Raw genomic sequence first — 26,319 nt, forward strand, 5'->3', positions numbered from 1 at the left:
AGCAGGGTGAAGTGTGAAAATCGAGGTATCTGTCGATAACAGGTATCGTCCGTAGCCGAGAGCAGTATGCACAAGTAGCTTGAAGATAGCCAGACAACAGGCTGGAGGCCGGGGTCATATAGTTGGCTCCTTGCGGGGTAGTGATGCGTGTTGGGACTGACAGAGCCTCCACCTGCTACTGCGGGTCTTGCTGTCAAACCGTCAGTAGGTCGATCTTGCTGCAATTCAGCCTGCCTTCCTTATAAGGAATGTTATGCACTCAGCTCACCGTATCCGAGGAATGAAGGGAGCCAGATCCCGGAGATTCCCAGGTACCTCCTGCTTGATCTGATTGGCTCTGATGGAAATTTTTACGAGGTTGCGCAATGGGTGCAACATCAGGCCGAGTGTATAACCAAGGAAAGGTCGTGGCTCGTGCTCACAAAGCAGTATTGAATATCCGCCGTGCGTGGTTACTCGAACCATTCTATATGTCTTTCTCAGGCCCCTCAGCCAGCCAGTCACCCATGGCTCCTTGCTTTCCCGCTGCGCTGGTACTTGACTCGTGACTTTTCAAGCCACGCGCAAGATGCTCTATCGCCAGTCCGCTGCACCCTGGTCCATGTCGTACGCCAGTCCTTGGCTGTAGAGATGCCCAGAAAATCACCACCCATAGCTCTAAGGCGCGGGCAAGGCTCACTTGGCGCTGCTGATCATCAAGAGTATGTCCAACCCTGATCAATAGTAGGCTTTGCATGAATATGGAGAGGGCCGGGCCACGAAGATCGAGCCAGATCCGCTCGCCCAATGGCCCTCAACTGATTGCGTGCATCCAGTGATTCAGAGCTAGAGCCACTTGCCCGATTCCACACACTGGTATAGCAAGCCATGCGCACGGATATACGAGTGCAGTCGAGCCATCCAGCGCGAGAAACATAATAAAATAAGCGAGTTATGCGGCAGCCGAGGATGGATGAGAAAAACCCAGTCCGAGGCAGGCCCTCAGACACCGTCACGGAAAAGTCGCTCCAGTGCTTCGGCATACACGGCTACTCCTTGCTCGCATGTACCCATGAGCTCCGAGTAGTATGACCATGTGTATGGTACCCGCTAGTGCGCAGCCTCGATCACGGCGCACCAATTAGAGTCCCACGAGCCACTGGGCGTAGCTGCTACAGATTTAGATCGAGCTGACTCTAGAAATCGTGGCCAACAGCAATGCGAACGATACATCCGTCGGGTTGAACACTGGGGGATTGGGATCCAGATTGGCTCAGCATAGTAGCCTCCGTCCAGTATGACTGGCGTACCGCCACGGTAGCCATTGGGATTATGTACCAGCTGCATGCCCGATGATACTTGATTATTGCTCGATTTTGTTGCATGTAGGTCGAATGCGAATTGAAAGTATGGGGTCACAGGATAGCAGGAGAGATGGAAACATTTTGCAGGCTTCAAGTCGAAAACCTCTCGGAGAAACAAGGCTCTTTTACTGTGGGCAGTTCCGAGAACGGCGATTGGTCTGAAGGGAGTCTTGAGTGGCAGGATTGAATTGGTGGTCTTGCATGCCTGAGCTCAGCTTCACAGCTGATCTGTCGTCAGCATCAAAAGAGCCCTGATGTATGTGGGCCGGAAGGCCAATCAGACTATTTCCTGACAAGTGAAGTTGGAGAGCCAATACGGGCAAGCTGATGAGACAGCGTGTCAGATTGAGAGCAATGGATCCCAGCTTACTGGAAAGGTAGACCCGGGGATTCGTATTCGGACTGGCGTGTTTTGGATGCGAGTCGGCTAGAGGGGGTACGGCCAAAGGATCCAGCTCTGTGCAACCTCGATGAATCTGGAGCAACTTTGAGCCGTCCTGTGGAGGATGATGGTGTGGTAGTACCGATCTCGGGTAACTGGGAGGTTTTGGTTTGATGAGACAGAGGGAAGAAGGAAGTCGGGAAATCGAAATGAAGAAAGGAAGAAGAAGAAGCTGGGACATGGATGGATGGATAGATGGCAGTCCCGTGACAATGAACTGAGACCTTCCTTGCCTGAAACACAACCATCTCTCTTTCCGTACTCTCACCACCCTCTAGCCTGACCAACAGCAAATTGCCGGTGCATCAGATTGGAGACAAGTACCTGACCAGAAATTGACAGCAGGTGGGCAAGCCCAAAAGCAAGCATGAGGTGGGCTAAAACCCTCATTATTCCCTGTTGTGACACATTTCCATCTCAATCCATTATGTCTCCCACTGTATCTTTGCTCCAATAAACGTCCTCCTTCGAGACGTATTGATGGAGAAACCGGTTACTTCACCGCGTCGGCTTCAACCGCCAAAGAATCTGGACGTGGTCCAAGCTACCCACAGTGCTGCTGCCCACGGTGCTTCGGCCGTAACCTCCTTGCATTCCCTATCGCGAGCCTAGGCGTTGGTTGCTATTATTGACAAGGTACCCCGACTTCCAGTCTTTGATCTGCTTTCCTCCCAGCTCTCATAACTTCTAGGGAGAGATTGGCATGATCCTCTTCTTGATCTCGATGCCTTAGGCCAATTGAACCGCAGTGATCTTGCCGAGACTCCTGTGGACAACCAGTTCCAGACGTCTTGCTAGTACCAATTGAGGAACCACTCCCTGAGCCAGAGACGACCAAGCAGGTCAAGAACAAACAACACTACCCCGGCGAGGGACACTCACACCCCACCCGTATTGCCATCCGAGGAACCAGAATCGAATCATCGAATTCGCACTTCCAACCCCCACACCACGGCAACGGCGCTTGCGAGAGGTGTTGCAATCAGGGCCGGGGCCAGTTCCCTCGGGCTCGAGGCGAACAGACCTGGACCCAATGCGTTTGATCACATGTCATAAGGAGGGGTGAATGGGCCTGTCGACGTTCACCAGTTGGACAGGGTATCCGAGCGAAGTGACTGAAACGCCAATGGTATGAGTCCAGGGATTACACAGGAGGGCGAATCGGATTTCCATTCAGACGGCCTGTTCGACCACCGTGGGAGGAGGGCTGTCTGCAATGATCGGTTGCACTGCGGGGTGGCTTGAACTCGGCTGATCGTCGTTTAGGCCATTGTACCTTGGTATAAGAAGTCATGCGAGGTAGCATGGTACCCGCGGCTTGAGGTGAAGCCAATCTCACTCATGTGGAACTTGGCTGCGGACTGTAGAGATGTGTCGGGGGAGATGTGTTTGGAAGCTTACTTTCCCGGCTTCCTAGTGCTAGATAGCTCAAGTATTAGTCAATTATGGGGCCTTCATGCATTCTCGAGGGACAGAGGCATATAGTTCAAGCATGACACGCAACTCATACAACCCTTGGGTTACTCGCGGGCCGGCGACCTCTGCCACAGCAGCTGCCTTGGGGCCACCATCGACCCGTTCCAGACCCTCGAAGCTGTATCAAGTTGGCACTAGTCTCTGTCCGTTCGCGATTATGATCATCATCATCATCGCGTAGGTGGCAGACATAATACCCATATCATACATTCGAGTGTAGACATGACCACGCCTCAAGTGGGTCAGAACCGCAAATAGATATTTGGGACCAGGAATTGACGTAGCCGTGCAGCGACCCTAAAGGGGGAGATGGGAGCCACCTTAGGTACTGGAAAAAGTTGATACAATGTTCTTCTGGGTACTTATAGCCCCTGTCACATGCTCCCCGACCTTCGCATTGACGAAGGACCCCAAAATGCTACTTAGGACAGAAATCCAGGCAAAACATAAGATCGTGGAATTGACAACACTCTCAAACAAGCTAAAGCATTAACTTAGAACATGCGCACGCGTAGCATACATTGCAACCGCAATCTGGATATCATGAGACAAGACACAAGAAAGAGAATCTAGGGACCGGTTTCTCATCCGGCTCTGGGTCGGGGACCAGTGACAGCGAAAAGTCCCAGTGGCTTCACGGTGAAGGCACCATTGTAGTTTTCGGTTGCCGGGTTGGTCACATAATTCTTATCCGCCAATTCAAATTCCACATCCTTGAGGATGCTAACCAGTGTGAAGAACGACCATTCCCACGCGTACTGTTTTCCAATGCAGTGGCGTTTGCCATTACCAAATCCTTTCTTGACGCCCGCTGGCAAACGATCGTATTTCTCGCCCACCATACGCTCTGGCTTGAAAGCATCGGGGTCCTCGAAGACAGCCGGATCACGGTTCACACCATATAGGATTGCAATGAGGGGTTGATCCCGGGGAACTTCGTACTCGCCTCCAGCGAGGTAGACGGGGCCGTCGTTGTTGGGAATGGGTTCGATGTTGAAACCAGGGGCGGGAGGGGCAAGACGCCAGGCCTCGCGTAGAATAGCAGTGCAATATGGCAGGTTGGCAAGATGCTCGTGCTCGATTGGGGCACCGGGTCCGCCAACGACGGCATCCAGTTCCTCCCGTGCGCGCGAAATCTCTTTGGGGTTCTTCATAAGGTAGTAGAGAGCGAACGCAACCAGATTTGGTGCTGTGGCGCTTCCAATGAAGACATTAATGATTTCGTCGATCTGTTGAGTCTCGTCTAGTCCTTGTCCAGTTTCTGGGTCCTTGCCCTCTATGAGAGCGTGCAGCATGTCTTTCTTGGTGGATGGATTGGCGCGCCGATGTGCGATGCAGTCGGCCGAGTAATCGCGCAAAGCCTTGTTGAAGTCGTCGAACTTGCGCTGGTAGAAGAGCCAGGTGAGAAACTTGGGACGGCTTGGGCGACGGACCGCTTCGGTGGTAGCGCCCTCCATGGCTTTGATCAGGGTCGGCTCTGGGCCTTCTAGGCAATGCAGTCGCTGATCGAAGAAACACAGCATGTTGGCGGCATGGTTCAGACGATCCAGGTCGTCGGTGACGTTGACACGCTGGCGCGGTCCAGCTGTCCATTTCTTGATCAAGTCACTTGATACCTCCCGCATGTCCGTGAAGACCTGTGCCACAGCCTCCGGGGTGACCAGAGGCGCCATGATTCGATGGGCGACGCCCCAGGACTCCATTTCGCTATGGAAGGCTGTAAATAAGCTCGAGTGGACAGCCTGTCGGATTTCGACAATAGGCCCAGTGACGCATTTCCGGAAACGCTTTTCATCGCAAATCTCTTCAAGAAGGGCAGCGCCGGTGACCAGAACGATATCGTGGCCGAGAATAGTGACTTTACAAATGGGGCCTGCGAAGCGAAAGAACTATTAGAGCCAGGCAATAGCATCGAGGCTGGGAATTAGTTGGGGCCGCACGATATTTGCTCGAGAGCTTGTTAAAGGACATCCACGGATTGCCAGAGCTCACGTCGAACAGATTACCGAGGAGGAACACCCCCGGGGGCTTGGGAATCGGCGACGGCATGATTTAGTTGCTGACGAAGGCAAATGGAGCAGAAGAAAAGATAGATCCAAGTCAACATGAGGAGACAGGCTTCGAGTTATAAGCCAGTCAGCCAGCCTCCACAGTTTTGGTGTGTATGCGGCATGTCTTCTCCCCCCGTGCGACCTCCGTAGGGACGGTACGCATTGTGAATGGTTGTGAGGGATTGTTGTGGCTGCAGATCTCAGCTGAGCTGAAATCGCGCCGATTCGCGCGATGATCCCTTCGATAGTCGGTTGTTCGCGCCCTTGACGAGGCTCCACTAGCGTCATGCCAGTGGTCGACCGCCAAAGCCGATCTCCGCACAGATCATGGTTCGTCTGGAGAGTAGATTCAGAGGCTAGCTAGCTGGCGTGACGCGCACGGGAGGGTATGCCAGTCGGAATCGACCGATTGTCAGCAAAGCGAAGGAATGCTGGCAATCCTGTGTCGGATGCATGCTCTATTGAGTAGAACTCAAGAGGCGAACTTGTATTCCAGTGGCACTACGGAGTACACTGCGGTGGGAGGTCGATCAAGGACGACGATGATGAAAGAAGGGATTTATTTTGCTGGAGAAGCGCACTCCGCACAGCTGCAGGGCCAAGCGACCCATCGTATCCCCACTTTGGACGTGCTTTAGACATTCCAATTTCCCACTGCCATCTTGTCCTATGGGATCAAGGGTGGACTAATCTGCACAATAGGTAAGGGGAGAGGAACTGGATATGGAGATGGTTTGAGGTGAGACAAATTGACCATCATGAGCTGGTGTTTCTTTAGGCTGAGGGGTGATGCAGAACTCAAGTATTCGTAAAAAGACGTAAACAAAGTTAACAGACCCTGTCTGATAAAATCCCAGCTGTTAGTGGACAGCCCGGTTCATGAAGCTTGGAGCCAAAGTCGGGTGGTTGGTTGGTTGGACAATGAAGATCGATGATCCCTCAGCTTAGCTTCCATCCATCTCTCACCTATTGCCCTTCCTCCCTATTTTTCCCTTCCTCACATGACTGACTGATCGCACTAATCTAACTTAACTGAACCGAGATATGATTTGAATGATGAATCGATCATCCTGAAACTATTATCAGAAGTTGCAAAAATTTTACCACTAAACTTTCTACTCTGACGTAGTATGCAATGCTACCAAATTCTTTTGTTTGCCCAAATGACAGCCCGGATGCAGTCTCATGCATGATACCCATCACATGGTTTCTGACAAGTCAGTCACCAAGTTCCAACCACATTGCATCATTGGCAATACTATGCACCTTGGCCTCAATTGTTCTATGTATGGTCCATCAAACCTATCGTGCTCGTCGCGTCAAACTCAACCATTAGGCGGCTTTCCAGGAGGACAAACGACTCGTAACGGAGACCCCGGCCCTGTGGTTGCTGAGACTGTGACTCGGTCGGAACACTGCCATTCCAGACGTCACTGTACCCTTCGAAGAGCATACGCCAGTAGCACGCCTCCGCAGCCTTGGTGAGATATCGGTCACGAAAGGTTTGGACGCTGTTGTTGGCAATGCGCTCGGCCCGTGTCGGATCATCCAACAACGACTCGACCTTGGCCGCGAGGTCGCTGAAATCCCGTTCGACTTCCACATAATTCTGGTTCGGTCCTTCTGACACAAGAAGATAGTGATGGTGCTGGATGTACTGCAACTTATGCGCCACAACGACCGAGTTGCACGCCTGCCGATATTTCAGGGACGCCGAATACGATCTTCCTAGACTCCATGTTCAGCATTCATCTCTATACACATGCCACGAGTGCCTGAAAATGGCGGAAGCTTACCTTCGACATGCGCGATGAACATATACTGGCAATGGCTCTCCAGGCTCATCACGTTCGTTCGCTGGTTCCAGTCCACATGTTTCACATCACCCCACGGCTGGCCTCGAGCCGCATCCATCAGTGCGCGCCGCAGCTTGGGAGCAAAACTGGGTTTCCCTCGCCAGACGAGCTGCCTCTTTTTCTGAGACCAGGGGATATCCGTGCGCTTGATGTGGTCAACCACTTGGTCATACGGTCCGATGGAATTGTGCACGTTCTCCCAGGCCCAGTACCCAAAGTCAGGCATGAGCCAAACTGCTTGCTCATTGGCAGACCGAGCAAATGTCCAAATAGGCTGATCGGTGGTAGTGACATCCGTGACTTTATCCTCCACAGAGAAGACAAACTCAACATCATGTTGTAAGACTCGGTCGGGATCGGTGATCAATGCGCGGTGAATGGCGCTCAGGACGGATAAGATCTTTCGACGATGGTCTTCCCCTCTTGATAGCGCTTTTACCACATAGAGCTCCCCACGCCGTATGAACACTCGCGCCATGCCATGCTTCAGTGGGATTTGGTTCAATTCCTCCACTTCAAGGCCTCCATTCGATTTCCAGAATGTCCCTGCACGCGAGATCTCTTCAAACAGTCCCGGGAAAGCAGCTGTGCACTGAGCTCGATTCAACCCTCCATTTCCACCATCCCGCTCATGCTCAAACTCCCATGGCCTCGCGGGAGGAAGTGCTGTCTGAGGGAGAAGATCCATCTGCGCGCAGGTCAAGCAGCTCGCACATTGGAACGTGGTCGAGGTGAGACACGCGCAGTGACCCGCAGGGATCAACTGAGTGAGCAAAGGATAGAGATGTTCGCGGTCCGTATTGACGCCGTACCAGATGAGGACGATTCCCGCGAGACTGAGCAGTACCAGGAGGTATAGGGTATGAAGGAGATGGGTCTGTCGTAGGCGCCATCGAGAATTTCGAGAAAGTGCCATGGCCAACACGCAGGTGGAAGGGTATGGTCCAGTGAGTTGTCACCCTCATCCTGCTGGAGTGGCGGTGTTATGAATGGGAGTCTAGAGTGGTGAGGGCGGTAGAGGAAGCTTTAAGATGTCATTCACTCTAGCACTGTACACATCATGGCTCCCGCTTGACAAAGGGGCTGTGCCATGGACCCTTCGAGTGAAAAGCATCGACACTGAAAGCCGTCCACATCTTACGCAGTGATCGCTGCGGCACCGCGATTGTCTCAGACCGTTGAAGCCTAGGAGGTCGATCCTTCCTTGGGTGAGTAGTGCTACTAACAAACCCAATAAGGGTATTCTGAAACTCCACGGTACACGTTTGAACAACGTTTCCCATGATGGAGATCCCGACGATCCGAATATAGGCAGCAACTGACAGCCAGTGGAGCAGGAGACTTGCAGTACGTTTGACACTCCCGTCTGGTGGTTGCTGTGTTACCCTACCTGGTAGATTGTTATGTGCGTTGAAACATTAGATTTGTGTCCCTGTAGACTGCGTCCATCATACAAGAGACAGCACATCCGGTCTTCGCTTTACTCTTTCAAGATGGGGGACTAGATCAAGGTACTGCCCTGTTGTCCCTGGAAAGAAGTGATTGAGATGGCTCAGATAGTGAAACCGATCCCATCCCCTGGGGCATGGATGCGATCCACCACTGTCCCGTCCCGCCCAATGGATCGGCAACGGTTGCCTGCAGCGAGTGAGTAAAACATGGGTTGACAATCAGAATGGAGAATTGGTGTGAGAACGTTGTTTGGTTGGTGTTGTAACTTAAATTGACGCGTCAAGATCATAGACATATTCCGTTCTTGCTATGCCCCTGCCCCTGCCCCTGTCCTTGGCCCTGTTGAATGAGGGCACTAGAACTTATCGGAGTGAGGCTGGCGAGGAACGATCGAGGCTCGCGGGCTTGGCTCTAATGTTTCTGGAGAGGCTACGGAGTAGATATATCAGATATTTTGAATCTAAATCTGAGACACGAGATCAGAGCAGACCTGGACCAGTGATGGCTTCTGCCTAAGTCCTCCATATTGAGATGAGAGCATTAGATTGCTTACTGCCTACAATCATGAATTCAATCTAAATTGCTAAGATTTGAAACATATTCAGCCTCCCACTGGAGGCCGTCCACTAAGTTGTCCAGAAGAGCAAGTTAATCAGGATCATAGTTAGTATACTAGCTACCTAATTAGTATGGCCCGTGACTGCAAGAGAGACCCCAAAATAGGCAAGGCGCACGGACCACCCCTCCTCACTGCACGCCAGGTCAACGCGGAAAGTTCAACGATGTTGTTTAATGTTCAATATTCAACTTCAAAGGTCCAACTCCAGCTTCGGGTTTATCCCTCATATTCTTCCTGACCGTCTGACCTCCTTCCTTCCCCAATTCTCCATAGGACCACAGAGCCCGCGCAGGAGCCCGTTGATGACTGCTTGACCGCCATTCTCTCTCTCTCTGTCCAGTCAGTTCTGTTGTTTATCCGCCGCCAAAAACATCGTCGCCCCTCCAACCCGCCGCATGCCTCTCGGTCGATGGATCGATGCGACCGTTGTGCCCGCCCTCGTCCATAAATCCCCAACAATCCCTGTCTTGTCTCCCACGTGCGTGTCTCGGTCATGGAAAGATTCTTGCGCTCCTGGCGCCAGGATGCGTTGAACCGAGGCCAGCATGATGCTGCCATCTACATCGGCGACAAAGTGCTGGCTCTGACCAGTGAGTGCCCAGAGGATGAGCGGTCGGGTTTTTCGCTGCATGTCTACCGGAACTAATCCACTGCTTGCCCGTCTAGACAGTGACTCGGACGCCTTCTGGCTAGCTCAGGTTCATTTCTCGAACAACAACTATGCCCGCGCCTTGGCCCTCCTCTCCCGCAAAGACCTCATCTCCCGGAGCACGGCTTGTCGCTACCTCGCCGCACACTGCTACATTAAACAGAACCAGTTCGAGCAGGCGCTCTCTGTTCTTGGTGACCACAACCCAACCCATCTGATCCGCAGCAACAACAGCCGTCGCAAGCTGCAGCACCTCAACGGCCAAAGCCATGTCACCTTGCGGAATGGAAAGACGACGGCATCGCGGATCGATCGCAGCGAGGAGCGGGAGAAGGAGGATGCAAATAACGTACGATTCGAGGCAGCCATGTGCTATCTGAGGGGGCTCTGTTTTGCCAAACAGAATGCGTTCGACCGTGCGCGGGATTGTTACAAGGACGCCGTCCGGATCGATGTGCAGTGCTTCGAGGCCTTTGACCAGCTCATGAAGAACTCGCTCATGTCGCCGGCCGAGGAGCTGGAGTTCCTCGAATCTCTTGATTTTGATTCCGTCGCCAGTCCCGAACCGGCTGTGGCGCAAGAGGCGGCCCATTTCACCAAAATGCTATACACCACCCGACTGTCCAAGTACTCCTCCCCTACAATCCTATCAGACGCGACCGAAACTCTCTCGACGCATTATAATCTATCGGAGAATCCCGACATTCTGCTCTCGCGTGCAGAGGCCCTGTATACTCAATGCCGGTTCGCACAGGCACTTGAACTCACCTCATCTATCCTATCCACGTCTCAATCAGGTGCATCGTCGACACCAACGACAGCGGTAATGCATGTGTCGGCTCAAAGCCACCTCGGACACCCGCCTGCAGTGTACCCCTTGCATCTGGCTTGTCTCTACGAAACTGGGGCAACGAACGCGCTCTTTCTACTGTCGCATACGCTCGCCGACCACGCTCCGGAGGAGTCGTATACCTACCTCGCCATCGGCGTTTACTACTTGTCAGTGTCCAAGATCGCCGAGGCACGGCGGTTCTTCTCCAAAGCGTCCTTGCTGGATCCCCATTCGGCGCCAGCATGGATTGGCTTTGCCCACACCTTCGCTGCAGAAGGAGAACACGACCAGGCGATTGCCGCGTATAGCACAGCGGCGCGGCTCTTCCAGGGCAGCCATCTGCCTCAGCTGTTTCTGGGCATGCAGCATCTCGCACTTAACAACATGTCCCTGGCACAAGAATACCTTTCGGCGGCATATTCGATGTCCACCGGCGACGCGACGGGGTCTGCGCCCGTCCTCCGTGCCAACCCATCTTCCGAGCTGACCTCGCTTGGCGGCGATCCCTTGGTCCTCAACGAGCTTGGTGTCGTCTTCTATCACCAAAACCACCTAGAGGCAGCCGTAGAATTATTCCGCCGATCTCTTGGCCTGGCTACATCGCTCCAATGTGAGCCCGGGGCTTGGGTGGCGACGCGGGCAAACCTGGGACATGCATTGCGTCGCATAGGACGATTCTCGGAGTCGCTGACGGAGTTCGACGAATGTCTTCGTATTGGCGCGGCGGGGGCAAGCTTCGGGTACAGCCCGTTCTTGGGGGGCAGCGGCGGGAGCGCATCTGGCGTTGCCACGTCGGGTGTGGGAGGCTACGAAGACCGCGGGCTTGTCGGTTCCTTGCACACTGCGCGCGGCCTTGTATTACTGGAGTTAGGTCGCACAATGGAAGCGGTAACGGCTCTTCACGAAGCGGTCCGCGTGCTCGGGGCCAGCGGAGGCGGCGACGCAGCGGGGGGTGCTGGCATCGCGGGCACCTTGCTCTCTCGCGCATTGGAGATCTGGGCACTGGAAGGTCAAGAATCCGAGCAACTCGTGTTCGAAGAAACAAGAACGACCACCAGTCGGAGCTCCACGCGATCGTCCAAGGGCAAGGGGAAGAGCGTCTCCCGACGACGCGCCGTGCCCGAGAGTTCATATGCAGAAGAATGGACGGACGAGGTGGTGCAGGTCGACGCACCGGGCGCGGCCCTCCAGCCGGAAACGCTCGAGGAGAAAGTGGAAATGGAGCTGGACGACGAAGCGGACGGCATGTTGCGGCAGGCCATCAGTCGCGTGCGAGGTGGACGAAGTCGACGACCGGCGGAGCTGGATACTGACGAGACGCCCGGGCCGGTGGGCAGTCGGAGTCGCGGGACGAGGACGGTGCGCAGCAACGCGAGGCAGCAGTGAGATGACCATGACATTGGAGCATAGACAACTGGGCGTTCGGTTGGATGAATTATACCCGGGTATCGTTGTAGTTGGTCCTTGACGTTGGAACCATAGCAGACATTATTTATTGCATGCATGTTCTTCAAACAAGTAGGTATAGATATCCGAATGAGGGCCGATAGCCCACTGCCAGTCTGCTTGACGCAGCGCAGTGCAAGACGCATGGTCACATGACGTAGACACCGTATCAGTGTCGATAAGACCACGTGACCGCTCACCTGATCCGCTATCATCAACAACGATAGCGGCGTAAATCGCCATCAGCGACAACCATCCAGCGACAACACCAACACCAAACCTACCTCTCATCAACATCCTTCCAGAACCGCAACCATGTCTGAGCGAAAGGTATGCACCTCCATCCCTTTTCTTTCAAATCAACAACTAATCGAAATAGGTCCTAACGAAATACTACCCCCCGGACTTCGATCCCAGCGCGATCACGCGGGTACCGAAACACCTCCGGAAGACAGGGCCGAAGGTGATCACGGTGCGACTGATGGCGCCGTTCTCAATGAAGTGCGAGAAGTGCGGTGCGTTGTTCTTCCTCTACCCTCAGCGCAGCCCAGCCCAGTCCAGTCCACATCCACATCCACACCCATAACCACCCCCCCCCACCAAACAAACCAACCCAAAGATACTAATACCCAGAAATGTGAACAGGCGAATTCATCTACAAAGGCCGAAAATTCAACGCGCGAAAAGAAACGACGGCCGAAAAATACTTCTCAATCCCCATCTACAGATTCTACATCCGATGCACGCGCTGCAGCGGGGAGATCACGTTCGTGACGGACCCCAAGAACATGGATTACCGGGCGGAGCGAGGGGCGAAGCGGAACTTCGAGCCGTGGCGCGATACCTCTCAACTGCCGAACCACGACGAGACGGAGCAGGAGACGCTGGATCGGTTGGAGCGGGAGGAGAACGAGGAGGCGGAGCAGGAGGAGCGCGATAAGATGGCGGAGTTGGAGGAGAAGATGCTGGACAGTAAGCGGGAGATGGCGATTGCGGATGCGTTGGATGAGATACGGACTCGGAATGCGCGGATGGAGCGGACGGAGGCGCTTGGGGAGGAGAGCGCTTTGACGGCGTTGGATCGCGCGAGGGAGGTGAAGGATGAGGAGGCGCTGCGCGCGGAGAGGGAGATTGAGGAGGCGGCGCGGCGCGCGTTCATGACGGAGGATGGGGAGCGGGTTAAGCGCTTGGTGGTGGATTATGAGGACGATGATCTTGGTGATACTGGAGGCCGCAGTAGCAGCAGCACAAGCGCTCCTCCGGTTAAGAATACCCCCTTCGATGAGGCCACACCCTCTGCCATGGCCGCTCCGCCGCCTTCGTTCGCCCGCGTCAAGAAAGCCAAGAAGCCCTTGGCCAATAGCTTGGGCATCAAGAAGAAGGCCAAGCCGTCCTTGGTGTAAACCACCCTCATCTCAAGGCTCTTCTTGCTTGGCTCTTTCAAAATGGCGTTCGGTTACATCGTGAAGCATGGGGCTTTTTCACTACGAACTTTATGATCACTCGCATATAGGTTATTCAAGGTCTTGAACCTGTGCCGTCCAAATCTAATTCATCTCATGCATAAATATCTACCAGCCTTCAGACTTCGCTTTAGTAAGATACAGCTCATCAAAGGGCTCGAAATTCATATTCCGCCTTTATTAAATTATGAGACATGAAAAAGTACAATACAACAAACAAAAGCAATCAAATATCATAGCCATATCCCATAGACTTTGCCCCATAGCGCCACGCTAGAATGGAGAATCCCATTTGACTTAGCAAACCCGTGAACCCTCATCCGCAAACCATGAATAAAAGTCTGAACGCCACGCGAGAAAAACAAATCAGAGATATGCCATCCACAAAGCATCGCACGAAGCAAGGTGTTGGGGGTTGACAGCCTTGGAGATGAGATCGATGGTGGTTTGGTTGGCAGGCAGGTTGCCCTCCGGAGGACTCGCCAGACTGACAGCCCGGTTGACGATGATATCGCTATTATTGTAGACCAAGTCACGAAGCTGCGGGGGATGCAGAACCCCACGATGCTGTGCTGTGGCCCAGAACATCATTTCATCCCGAACGAAAAGACTCAGCTGCTGCTCCAGCTCGTGGCGTGGCTCCGTCAAGCACCGAGCAATTGCCATCAGTGCGCAAGCAAAGAGACCCTCGGTTGCGATCGGGCCCAGCAACGTCTGGATGTTAGGCGTGAACCGGAATGGCACCTGCTCGGGGTTGTAGAAAAAGGCCTTGGCCGGATTGATGGTGGGAATAAGCTCCGAGCCCCAGATGTCGCCGGTCTGTCTCGAGATCATGATCTTGTTCGGGTACCGGTTGCCCATGTGCATCACGTAGGTCATAAATGCGATTGCCGCGTATTGATAGGCGAATTGCCGTCGGAAAAGCCAGAAGTCCGAGAAGTTCGGGTAGATCCTCTGGAAGTAGTCGAGCACAATATTGCTGGGGACCCACTTCTCCTGGATGGCCGTGAGCATCTCGGTTCGAAGCACCTGCTGCTGGTCGGGTGTACGCTGAAACATGTCAGTCATAATCAGAAATCTGAGTTGATGAGGTCTACTCACATTTTGTTTTGTTTCCGCTAGTGATCGCATCTTCTCCATTGTGAAGAGCACAGGCTCGTCCTTGTTGATACCAACCCGGCGACAGTAGTCCTCGTAAATTCCTTGCATCGAGATGTAAGATGGATCGTCGCGAACCAAGCGAATGTGAGGAGCCAAAGGAACCATGAGTGGAAGATGGAAGTACAAATTCCGACGGCGGCTCTCCTTACGCTTGCCCAGGATGCCGTTGAAGATCCGGAACAACTGCAGAATGCGCTCCTCTCGCCTACAGTGTCGTGCAGCTGGATGTTGAACGGCAAAGGCGTGGACGCTTCCATCGTGACCTCGAATCTTCAACCGGCGGTGGCAGACACCGATGCCGCGTACCAGGTCGATATCTGGCAAGAACCGATCGATGCGAACAAAGTCCTGGTTCTTGTCTTTGTGCAGCAGATACTGGCCTGGCACCTCAACCTCATCGAATTTGAGGAAACGGAACTCGCTGAGGTGTGGGGAATAGGTCTCCAAGAATTGAGTCTGGGGTCGCCGGTCCAGCTTCTCTTCAAACTTATCGCGCCAACGACGAAGCTTGTGGATGTATTCATACATGGTTGGTTTCTTGACAACAAAGTCGGCTTCGAAGGACTTGCGAATATGTGCTGGAAGGATGGTCTCTGCAAACCGCGTAATGTTCGCCTCGGTGGCAGCCGGCAATTTGAAGTCTTGTGCATATGAGCCAGGCATCCGACCAACGTACGCCAGCCCGTCATTCAAGAGAGCGACAATGAGACGGTACGCATCCTCGTCAGGAGGACACTTGAAGTTCTTGTGGATCTGATCGACCATAGTTTCCATAGACAGAGCAAGCAAAGGGAATGCTGTCTTGAGGCCGGACATGATCTCATCGGAGTACTCCCACGGTTTCTTGAGAGGTTCCTTTTCGATCTCGGTGCCAGCGGGCTTTCCATTGGGCTGGGGAACACCGTTCTGGCCGGGAACCTGAAGGTGTCCTTGTTGCTGACCTTGTGGCTGCTGCTGCATTGGCGGCTGTCCTGGATTGGATGCTTGGTTTTGCATTGGGACGGGAGTCTGACCCTGGCTTTGAGGTTGCTGCATCTGACCCTGGGTGGGTGTCTGCTGTGGAAGGTTTGGGTTCTTAATCTGTGCCGGATTTGCAGGCTGGCCTTGATTGACCCCTTGAGGATTCGGCTGGGCTTGATTTGGTACTTGCTGAGAGGTACCTTGCTGACCATTAGGCTGTGCTGGATTCGAGACAGTGGTGCTCGGCTGGGTATTTTGCGCGGGCGAGGCATCTGCGCTTGCCGTTGAAGCCTTTGCCAAAGGTGAAGACTGTTGCTGCTGTTGCATCCGGGCACGATTGATCTTCTCTTGCTTCTGATCATGCTGTTTCTTGATATTGAGCATGTCTTCCCTATTCGTACGGAGCAAGAAGAAGAGAGCCTGGGGGAACAGCTTCGCGATCTTCACCAGAACAGCCTTGCACAACCGCGCTTCACGGTGCGAAAGGCTGGTAAGAAGTTGCGGGATGAACGTGATCCAGTACCAAACTGGTGTATCGCCCTTGAAGTTCTCGAAAGCACGAGCGATTTGACCTTCTTCATTGTCCAGGCTTAGGAGCCAAAGGATGCGACTCAGCAGCTTCCGAGACTTGGAATTCTTGTAGAGACCAGCAGCTTCCAAGTAGCAGCTCACAGCATTGCTCGCAAGCTCATAGTCCGAGGGGTCAGCCTTGAACCGTTGGTCGCTATACTGACCCCACTCAGACCACGCTTTCGCGAGTCTCAATTCGTAGTACAAGGCGACACCAAATGCTTCATTTGCTTCGTTGACATGGTTGAGCTTCGCAAGGAACATACCCTTAAGCGTGTAGAACTCTGCCTTCTGTTGCGCGCCGAAGTAATTGAGATTGGTATTGTTGATTACATCCAAGCCACTATTGAGTTCCTTCGGGTTCTGATAGTGACACTTGGCCTGCTCGCGAAGCTTCAAGAATGCCTCTTGAATCTCGATGTTCGGGAGGGTGTAGATGCGACTGAGCTGATTGATGCACACCTCGGGCATCTGATGCTTACGAGCGACATGAGCAAAACGGTTAATGATCCATGCTGTCTCATGGTAGCCACGGTAGGCATACGAATTGCTGGCCACATTATTTGTCTGCGGCGGCAGCAAGCTGAGATATGTCGCGTTGATAAGCTGGAAGATGTGCTGTCGCCAGGTGACGAGGTCTTGCCAAGCATTGATATCATCCCACAGATTAGGCAGACGGTCTCTCCATGTTGCCAATAGCAGCTTCAGCTCAGCAGACTTCGTGTCCAGATTGCGCTCATTGGTTTGCGACAGACTGTTGCAAATGTGGCTGGCATCGTGAAGTTCAACCAGAAGCTGGAAATGTTGCAGGATTGGGATGTGGGCATTGGTAATCCTCTTTGGTAGCTGAAGCCATTTCCGGATAGACAGTTGGATAGATTCATCGCAAACACCATTGAAGTCTTGGATGTTCTCCTTCTTGATGTGGAATTGCAGAAGAGCCATGAAGGATTGGAAGAATGTGCGTCGCGGAGTAGGCGCATCAGACACAGATTTGATCAGAGATTCAAGCTGCTCTCTGCTGCCCTCGCTCTGCCAGTTCTCGATGTTTCTCCAAGCGGACTCCAGGAGAAGGTCGTTCAAGTTCTCATGCTTGGCAAAATCACTGAGCACCTCCCATTGCTGCAACTTCTGTGCGCAGATCAACCAATGGTCCTCCCACAGATAGTACTCCCCCTGCGAGAAGGGCATCGCTCCAGAGCGAGCTTTGATCTGGGCATTCTCATACAATTGCTGAGCCTTGTCCCACATGCCTTGTTGCTCGTACGAAAGAGCAGCATTCGTCTCGACAAACTTGCAACGACGCCTCCAAGTGCCGTAGAAAAAGTCGTCTTCCTGCAACCCAGCGTACACCTCAACCAAGGCATCCAGGTTACTCTCACGAACAGTAGGAGTGTCAATAATGGGACTGATAGCCGATTCCTCCAAGTATGTTGCGGCGGTATACCAGGCATCGTAGGTCCGGCTGAGATACTTCATGACATGCGGAGGAATCTTGAATCGGGGGCGTGCTCGAACGACACCCTCAAGCAAGGCTTGCACAACGTTGGGTCGCTTGTCCAGCTGTCTTTGGTGGTACTCCCGAGTGATGAGCGTCACCACTCCCTTCTCCAGATCGATGCGATCTTCTCTCGACAATGTAGACCAAAAGATGGGGAACAGGGTGGTCCAAAGCTTGTAGGACACATTGGGATCTGTGTGCTGGAGCTGGCACAGAGGCTCCATCAGATCGCGAACCTTTACGTCACCAATTTCTGCAATGAATCGCTTACGGTCAGTGACAAAGGTTTCCAGTTGAACGTCGACCATAACGTCAGCTTTCCGAGGGTCTCTGTCCGCATTGCCAAAGAGGAAAGACACAGGATACACGGTGAAGTCGTCTGGATGCAACCTAGCCGACGAAGCCATATCCACACAGCCTAAGACCAGGTGCGATGCTTGCGCCAGCCAGAAAGAATCAGCGAGGGTGTCCCAATTCTGGCAAGTCAACACATAACTGAGTCGGGAGCTGGCCAGACGGGTCAGGCTGCGGTCAAAGATGGTCATGAAGCGATTACGCATCTCAACATCTTGAGCTCTGGTACCAATGAGGAAGGCGTGCTCCAGTCTCACTGTCAATTCAGTCCGAGTTATCTTGGAGTCCTCGTATATTCTAATGACAAGATCGAGGAACTTCTTCAGCATCGTCTGGTCAGGGCGTGATTCAAAGAGCAGCATCTTGTGCAAGACAGCCGTCTTCTCCTTAAGCGTAGGCCACGACTCCGTTGAGTGGAAGATCCAGGTCTCGACCATGCCAAGGACCTTGCTGCAAAGCTTGATGTTCTGTGACCGCTCGACCAATTGCGCCAGGACACTCAGAAAAGGTCGCCTCTGCTCTCCGAGGTGGGACATGCGCACAGAAACCAATTCAATGGTCTTGAAGATCAAGTCAACGCCGATTTCATAATCCTGCTGCTCTGGTACTCCTTCTGGAGGCTTGGACCCAGGCGGGTATTGACCTTGGTTTGCAGTCGAGGCTGCGACATGTTCTTTGGCCAGTTTCGTAGAGAAGGCTTTCATGACCTGGGGTATATGAGCATCCATCTCGGCCGGCTTGTTCTTTGAGAGGGTCCACAAAATGTTAAGGCTCGAAACGTAGTTGTTTGCCGAAAGCATTTCGGTCGCAATGGCTGAAAGATACGAGACGAACTCGGAAGGTGAGTTTTCAACATCCATCGCATCCTCTTCCTCTGGTTGATCATCAGGGAGAGCGTTCAGAACACGCCTGACTGGAGGTACAAGCTTGGGAGAGATGTCTATTTCATCTTCGACGCCATGAAGACAATCTTGAATCTCTGGATTGTCAGACCGTAAAGGCTTCTCGAAGAGCTTCTGAATACTTGGCACACGCGCAACGATCCAGTCATCTGGTTTGGATGCCAAGAGAATCCGTATAACCTGGAGGGCATTCACCATACTCGTGACGAGCTTCTCGTCAGGTTTATCCGACTTCTCGCCAGCGAGAATAGGTTCTGTCACCTTCTGATATAGCTCAACATCCAAGTCGCCCCAGTATTCTGGAGACAAGAGATTTCGAAGCAAATAGACTGCCTTCTTGACCATCTCGCCTGTCGGGACGGGTGGCGCCTTGGACGATGGCAACTCACGTATTCGGGCAGCAGGGACGGGGAACCTCTCGGGAATCGTCGTGATGAAGGTGATAAGATATTTGGTCAAGGACGCCCTGAAGTCGGCCGAGACCGCATAATCCGACCGATCACGAGAAGCCGGAGGTACAAGAGCGGGTGATGGGGACGAAGTGCTCTGGCCATCTTCCAGCTTGCGCTTCTTTGCGTTGGGCGACTCTAGAACGCCATTGGATAACGTACTTTGACTTGCCTTTGCACGCTTTTCTTCCCAGTGCCAGATGAGACTTATGAGATTCAGGGCAAGCTTTTTGCCCTCATTAGACGGACTGGCAGGGGCCGCTATCTTAGAAAGAGAGGGTACTATGAGCGGAACGAAGTGCTCTCTGGACTCGTAAAAGAGATCCGGATGGCGGACGAGAAACTGAAAGATGCTCATCACTTGCTGCAAGTTCGCAGTCTCTTCGGCCAAGATGCGCCGAGGCCATTTCGCCCACAGAGGATAGCGGAAGTCCGAGCCTTGATTGTTGCTTGCGGATAGAATCCTAGTTGGTAAAACTGGGGCTAGAACATCCAAAGCCTGCGTAACAAGTGCCTTGCCCTCATTTTGATGGGCTCGGAGCAAAGCCACATAGACCTGAACGACAATCTTGAACGGAGTCTCGTAATGAGCGATGAAGTAGCTGATGAGAACGTATGCGCCGTACTTGTTGATGATATCTTCGAGGCGAATATAGTTCCAAGCAAACTTGATGATATCCTTGCGGGAGTCCTGCACCGTCTGATGATGGTACTTGATTAACAAAGCTGACAACTGGAGAAGCTCCATACGAGAGTGGTCGACACCAGCCTGATTTGATTCCTCGCTAAGATCCGCCAATTGAGGCTTCCACAAACGACTCTGAATGAACTCGGTCATGCTCTTGTCCATTAGCTTGGGACTATTTGGTGGGCTGTTCCATGTCGTTTGAACGTCCATCGCAAAGATGGGGTTGACCAGGTGACGGAAAGCGTAGGTCTTCATTTTCTGAGAGCATGAGCGTTGGCTGTACAAATCAAGACAACGCATGATAACAGAGCGGCGGTAGTCGATGGACTCATTCGTGATGATATGGCGATAGATGAATCTGGGAAGAGCCAGCGTCCGCTTGAGTTCCTCGGCAGAAAGACCATCGATGACTTCGAACAAGAAGTCCAGGTCTTGCACCGACTCCGATAGGTAGTTGGTGAAGATATCCATCAGTTGGTCCTCGGCCTGCTCCACCCTTAACCGCTCATTGATGGGAAGCTTATCATTGCGAAGCTTCTTGGCAAGGTCACGTCCCGAGCTCAGAAGCTTCCCTCTCAAGTCTGCATGAGATACCAACCAGCGCTTGGTTGATTCGAATGTACAGATTGAGTGGGCGACATAGATACCATTGATCACAGCTGTGTTCTTGCCATCAGGGCCCTCTTGTCCGAAGGCTGCAGCCAGAAAACCTTCGGTGTCTGTAACCACCGCAGAACGAAGTGCCTCGCTTTCTGGGTCGGCCAAAACCTGACCGAAAAATCGTCCAAACCTTTCATCCTTGATGCGAGTCTGGAAGAAGGTCAAACTCTCCTTGGGATAGCGGTTGATATACTTCACAAGGGGTTTTCTGAAAGGACTGTTGGACGTCCTACGAAGCTTCTCCTCGAGATCCAAGACCTTGTTCACCAGGTGTTCCATGAAAGATGTAGCTGCTGGGGGGAGCAGGTGGAAGATATTGAAAATGGCGGCCACAATCTTCATCGGAGGACTTTGTTCAACGAGACTAAACGACACCTTCTGCAAGGTTGTCTCGTCCGCAATGACCTTCATATGGTCCAGAAGACGTGCGCCGATTTCGACCTTGAAGTAGTTTGTCAGGAGGGTGAGCAGCCGTGCAAGTCCATCAAGGCCTGCGACACTCAGTCGTTTGGGATCCTGCAGATTCATCAGGATAGGGCGAAGGCCATTCTGAAGCAGGTCTTTCGGCAGTTTGTTTGTCTGCGTCAGAACATCTCGAAGTCCTGCGTTTGCAGCTTCAATGACCTCGGGTGATCGAGAGTAGAGCGATTTGAAGAAGACAGAAATGATGCGAGCACGGCTGGTATTCTGCGGGGCGTTGCCAAATTCTTGGAAGCTCATTGCCATGGACAAAAGGCGGAGACAGGCGACACGCAAGTTCACAATCATTTCTGCATTCTTGAACTCGTTCGGCTTGGACGCTAGGGACTCGTCTTCGGCATCTGCCAGAGCAAGTGATTCCAACATGAGCCTGTTGAGAGGATCGTTGAACATCACAATGTTGTTGTGAAGACTAAGACAATAGGTTATAGCGTCGATGAAGCCAATCTGGGTAGGGAAAGGCAATGCTCGTAGAGGCTTGTTGAAGATTGACTGCAAGAGACGTTCCTTCACCGGTAAAATGAGTTCGTGAATTTGGCATCCTAAGACTTCAGCAACAGTGGAAAAACTGCGCCGGGAAGCGTCGCGAACTTGTTTGTTCATGTGAGACAATTCGTAAACAAAGTGTCCGCACAAAGAATACAAGCGACTCTTTTCAGTCTTGAGATCCTCAAGGGACAAGCTCTTGCAGCACCTCCGCAGGATCAAATCCAGCGTTTCTTGAGCCCTCACCCGCGTACTGGCTGGTAGGTCAGAGGGAGTGTCCTTGATGACATACATAAGCGCCCTGACAAAGTCTACTTGTTTGTCAAGAAGCCATGCATCACCTAAGTCTAGCTTTGTGGCAAACAAATGAATACCAAAGCTTCCTCCAGCTTTAGTGAACCACTCCTCGCTATGGCAGCTGTGACAAAACACACGGCCAAGGTGTTGGAAGAACGGCAGCTTCGCCACTCGCTCCGGCGCGCCAAAGATAATGGCAGCAGCGTCTTTCATGACTTGCATGGCCGCCTCGGCTCCCTCGCGAACCTGTGCGTTGTCGGACGAAAGCGACTCCACGACGGCTTCGGCCAAGACGCGTGAGTCGAGATACACAGGACCCTCACCACTATTGACGTCAAACGGCTTGCGAGTGTGCCGGGCCTGAGCAAGGGCACGACCAACCTCCACGACAGCAAAGTGCTTGCAAACATCCGCGACGAAAGTCGTTGCAGACTGCTCCAACTCTGGGATAGTAGTGGCGTAGATGCATGCCTTGAGAAGTTTCTTCATGGAGCCTTCCTGGCCTAACTTCTTCGGAATGGAGCTTGATCGTTCTGACTTCTCTAATACATCGGGCATGGAGGTGGTCTTGCTTTCGAACAGATCGTTGGCGTGCAGACGAATGAGTGAAGCCAGGTCCTCGGGAAGATTCTCATTCCCGATGTAGAGCTTCAGCTGCGACGAAACCATGCGGAATGCCTGCTGTTTATAGTAAGTGTCAGAGGTTTGCCCTGATCCAATCTTGGGAACTTCCATCAACTTCGCAATTGCCAGGTCCAGACCAATGTCAATTGGGAACGGCCGCTTCTCGCTAGGCCCAATAAGCTTGATATCAAAGCTAGGTGCATCATCGGCAAATTGTTCGAACGTGAGATCCGGAGGATGATTAAGGAACTTCCGATTGCGACCACCAAGCTTGCCTAAGATTCGCATGGTCGTATGAGCATGAAAATGGTTGTATGGATGCGGGCGAAGGTGATCCCACAACGCTGTCATCAGGTCGTCCATAATAGGAGCCATGATAGGGTCCAAGTAATCGGCAGTCAAATTGTCCACGCATAACTCGAGTGTTCTAAGCCCCTGACCGACAAGATCCGAATCTGCCCGTAATGCCACGACAATAGGACGCATGAGGTAGCTGAGATGCGGCAAGAGATGGCTCAAACGAGCTGGAACGGTAAGTGTGAGCTCAACGTATAGATCACGCTCTTGCGGTTTGCGGGCAGCCACTAGAAGATTGTTGAACGTTTCCAAAAGCATTTCCAGCAAAGGCAGAATCTCCTTGTATAGAAGCTCAAAGCGCCCACCTCCGATGCTACGGAAGAGCGATCTTAGCAGCAGGAAGTAATTCATAGGTTCCTCGGCAGTGACCGAAAGCTCTATGCACTGGGTGACGATCTTGGTAACGTGTGGATGCAAGACCTGCTCATTCTGAACCGAGAACAATGTTACCGCCATGAACGAAAGCTTGAACATTCTAAGCAGGATCTTTGCTTTGGTCATGTCCGAAGTGCCCACTTCGTGTATGCGATCCATGAGATACTGTAAAACCATTCCGGAGAAGGCAGGAGAGGTGGCTTCGCTAGCCAGGAAGAACTGAGGCAGGTGAAGCAAAGCACCGTGTTCGAACATGAGCTCATGCAGGTACGGAATCTCGGAATGGAAGACTTCGTGGAAGGTAGCGGTGTCAATGCAATGGAAGACGGTGCCGAAGCTCTCCAGGAGCTCCTTCTCTTCCCGCGACATTGGGGCCGTGTATTGACTGGCAAGAAAGTCGAAAGGGGACGAGTAATTGACCTCCGGTGGCGACTGGTCGACTCCGTAGTATCTGAACACCCGTGCTCCTTCGTGGAACAACTTCTTGATAACCCGCACTTCCTCGGCATTGTATCCATAAGAGACTTCGGACCAATTGATCGGAACACTGTTCGGGTCGATCTGAATATGCTCCGGGTTGCAATTCTTCAGCTGATGGAATATGGTCTTCAAGCCATTGATGAGATTCTTAAAGAGGAAGATATTGTCTGACACTGGGTCGCCGCCACGGTCCCGAGGATTGGATGTCTTGATGGGCGAAGCCGAGAAGATATCGATCTCATCCCAGTCGGGGGGAAACTCTTTCTCCGCGAGATACTTCTCAGGGGACGGTTCAAAATCCTTCTTAGACTCCTTGTAGATCTTAGACACTTTGACGGCGTTGTTGAACTGGTAGTTCATGGAAGCGAACTTATCGCCAATCGCGTCCAAGATCATAATCAAGAAATACCGCGCTTCTCGCTTGTCTTCGAGCTTGGCGATACGCTCAGCCATGTTCAGAAGCAACTTGGCGCTCATAGTTTGAAAGCTGGTCCCGGGGAAATCATCATGCATGTTCTTGGTGTAAACCTCGACCGTCCGACGGATCTGGTCCCGCGTGAGGTGGTCTCGCACATGGTGAATCAAATCGGCGAGCATGCTGTAAGCCAGAGGTCTCATGGTCTCATAAACAGTCAAGCCATCGCCGATAAGGGTCCGCTCATCAAGAAGCTCGTCGATCTTCTCCAGAAAGATCTTGCGGTAGTTGAAGTTGATGATGTGACGGATGGCAACGAGTAGCTCCTTCCTAGCGCTTGACTTCTCCCGCGGACAGTCCTGCAGGAGGCGGACCACAACCGATGGTAGAGTCGGAAGAAAGTCTTGAAGCTGCTGCGCATACATGCGGAGAAGGTACGCCAGAAAGCTCATCGTCTTGACCTGTGCTGTAATGAATTCACCGAACGCGGCTCGGTTCTTGATCTCCTTGCAAACACCAGTGAATATCGTTCCCTGAGCAGCGGCCTCTGCATGCGCCCGCTCCTGCGGCTTGGCCTGAAGCAGAAGGATGCTCTTGATCAATGGCACAAAGAGCTTCACATTTGCCGCGACCGAGGCCCGGTGAGTCTGAAAGATCGAAACGACAATGATCGGACATTCGGCGAGGACCTTGAACGATTGCATACCCCGCAGGAGAATATTATTGGGCTGTTGATCCGGCCCAAGGTCTGAGACGGAGGTGGCTGGCGAGCTTGGTCTGGGCGACTGGAAGTTCTGGGCTGTAGCACTTGGCGTCGAAGGCATGCCGGAGGGAGTGGCTTGGTTGGGCGTGTCAAACGTGTCGCGAACCACCTGCTCCATCATCTGGAACATCTCCTGGATCAGGGCTAGGAATGGTTGTACTCGTGCTGAAGTTGCCTTGGCTTGATTTCTCTCCAGGTCCATTATCGTCTTCATGCAGAGCACCGCATTCTCTTCGTTTTCAATCCGAACGAGATCCATCAACAAGTCGACCATATCCGCGGCGTACGGTTCAACATCCGGAGAAGCCATAGGGAGTCTGTGCAGCGTCTCGAGGATATAATTGCGTAATTTCTAATTCCAGGCGAGTTGCGTAAGCTCTAGGGTCATGGGGGACTGCGCAACGGTCCATGATCCCTAACTCACCTGCTCAAAGGACAAGTTCGTGAAGACAGGTTCGCCCTTCAAGATATTCTTGAACACGGGCCATAGCTTGGACAGGAAGATCGGATAGCTTGCACCAGAGCATAGCGGTTCTATGCTATCCCGTAATTCGACGGCGACGTTGGCTCGTATTTTTATGTCTATAGAACATGCAGGTCAGCATTTGACTGCGGGGCTAAGCCGAAGCCATTACAAACTCATAGGCACCCGTGGGGGGTGTTTGGGGAATCAAGCATACCGAGCTTCTCGTCGCCGAGTTTGGCGGCATAGATGTCGATGTTCCGCTCCATGGTTGATTAGAGCTCCTCACGAGCAGTCAAGGAGTGATGCGAGATTAGGTAAATTGCCAGGCCACAAGGCCGGCCTTGGGGTGAGAGCCAGCACGATCCGCGTGGTATATTGTATTCATATGCGAATTCGTGAGGGTGGAGCTATCTCTACACGCCCAGCGACGGAAAGCGCCTTGTGTGAGAGAGAGGAATACGATCGTTAAGTCATTAATTGCGCTCGCTGTTGACGGGGAAAGCGTCGAGTGTCGAGAGGGAGTGAAGCGAAGACACGAGATATCGGCGCGGCAGGTAAGGAAGGGAAGGGAGGCGAGGGGGAGGAAGATCAAGAGAATGATGGTTGAGCGCAAATTGACGGCCTGCAAACCGACAGGACAGGAACAGAAAGCAGCAGAGCAGAAACGCGGGTATCGCAGAGACCCCGAACGGGACACTAGGC

At 52.8% G+C, this 26,319-nt stretch overlaps 5 protein-coding genes across 5 annotated transcripts; 2 read left to right on the plus strand and 3 right to left on the minus strand.

Moving 5' to 3' along the window:
- Positions 1–3,730: 3,730 nt before the first annotated feature.
- Positions 3,731–5,466, minus strand: BO97DRAFT_360233 (putative cytochrome P450). Its single transcript, XM_025692348.1, has 2 exons — positions 5,202–5,466; positions 3,731–5,134 (listed from the first exon to the last, which is right to left on the minus strand). The coding sequence occupies exons 1-2, from the start codon at positions 5,308–5,310 to the stop codon at positions 3,846–3,848; spliced, it is 1,398 nt and encodes a 465-aa protein (XP_025555957.1). The 5' UTR covers positions 5,311–5,466; the 3' UTR covers positions 3,731–3,845.
- Positions 5,467–6,591: 1,125 nt separating this feature from the next.
- Positions 6,592–8,084, minus strand: BO97DRAFT_439753 (uncharacterized protein; the record flags this gene model as incomplete). Its single annotated transcript, XM_025698010.1, has 2 exons — positions 6,592–7,040; positions 7,109–8,084. The coding sequence occupies 2 exons, from the start codon at positions 8,082–8,084 to the stop codon at positions 6,595–6,597; spliced, it is 1,422 nt and encodes a 473-aa protein (XP_025555958.1).
- Positions 8,085–9,459: 1,375 nt separating this feature from the next.
- On the plus strand, positions 9,460–12,181 carry BO97DRAFT_360238 (anaphase promoting complex subunit CDC16). Its single transcript, XM_025692349.1, has 2 exons — positions 9,460–9,829; positions 9,906–12,181. Exons 1-2 carry the CDS (start codon positions 9,733–9,735, stop codon positions 12,104–12,106), a joined length of 2,298 nt encoding a protein of 765 aa, XP_025555959.1. The 5' UTR covers positions 9,460–9,732; the 3' UTR covers positions 12,107–12,181.
- A 241-nt stretch (positions 12,182–12,422) lies between these two features.
- BO97DRAFT_474813 (Saf4/Yju2 family protein) lies at positions 12,423–13,729 on the plus strand. Its single transcript, XM_025700357.1, has 3 exons — positions 12,423–12,496; positions 12,546–12,681; positions 12,812–13,729. The coding sequence occupies exons 1-3, from the start codon at positions 12,482–12,484 to the stop codon at positions 13,567–13,569; spliced, it is 909 nt and encodes a 302-aa protein (XP_025555960.1). The 5' UTR covers positions 12,423–12,481; the 3' UTR covers positions 13,570–13,729.
- Positions 13,730–13,802: 73 nt separating this feature from the next.
- Positions 13,803–25,883, minus strand: BO97DRAFT_381839 (histone acetyltransferase TRA1; the record flags this gene model as incomplete). Its single annotated transcript, XM_025693268.1, has 4 exons — positions 13,803–14,679; positions 14,731–25,503; positions 25,576–25,733; positions 25,832–25,883. The coding sequence occupies 4 exons, from the start codon at positions 25,881–25,883 to the stop codon at positions 13,996–13,998; spliced, it is 11,667 nt and encodes a 3,888-aa protein (XP_025555961.1). The 3' UTR covers positions 13,803–13,995.
- Positions 25,884–26,319: the final 436 nt, after the last annotated feature.

This window comes from Aspergillus homomorphus, assembly GCF_003184865.1.
Source record: "Aspergillus homomorphus CBS 101889 unplaced genomic scaffold BO97scaffold_2, whole genome shotgun sequence".
Classification (NCBI taxonomy): Eukaryota; Fungi; Ascomycota; class Eurotiomycetes; order Eurotiales; family Aspergillaceae; genus Aspergillus; species Aspergillus homomorphus.

Excerpts from the sequence above, each read along its gene's own strand:
- BO97DRAFT_360233 (XM_025692348.1), bottom strand. The coding sequence starts at position 5,310 with ATGCCGTCGCCGATTCCCAAGCCCCCGGGGGTGTTCCTCCTCGGTAAT. Across the intron at positions 5,135-5,201 it reads CAAGCTCTCGAGCAAATATC|GCCCCATTTGTAAAGTCACT; the intron begins GTGCGGCCCCAA and ends TTCGCTTCGCAG.
- BO97DRAFT_360238 (XM_025692349.1), top strand. The coding sequence starts at position 9,733 with ATGGAAAGATTCTTGCGCTCCTGGCGCCAGGATGCGTTGAACCGAGGC. Across the intron at positions 9,830-9,905 it reads CAAAGTGCTGGCTCTGACCA|ACAGTGACTCGGACGCCTTC; the intron begins GTGAGTGCCCAG and ends TTGCCCGTCTAG.
- BO97DRAFT_474813 (XM_025700357.1), top strand. Across the intron at positions 12,682-12,811 it reads AATGAAGTGCGAGAAGTGCG|GCGAATTCATCTACAAAGGC; the intron begins GTGCGTTGTTCT and ends AAATGTGAACAG.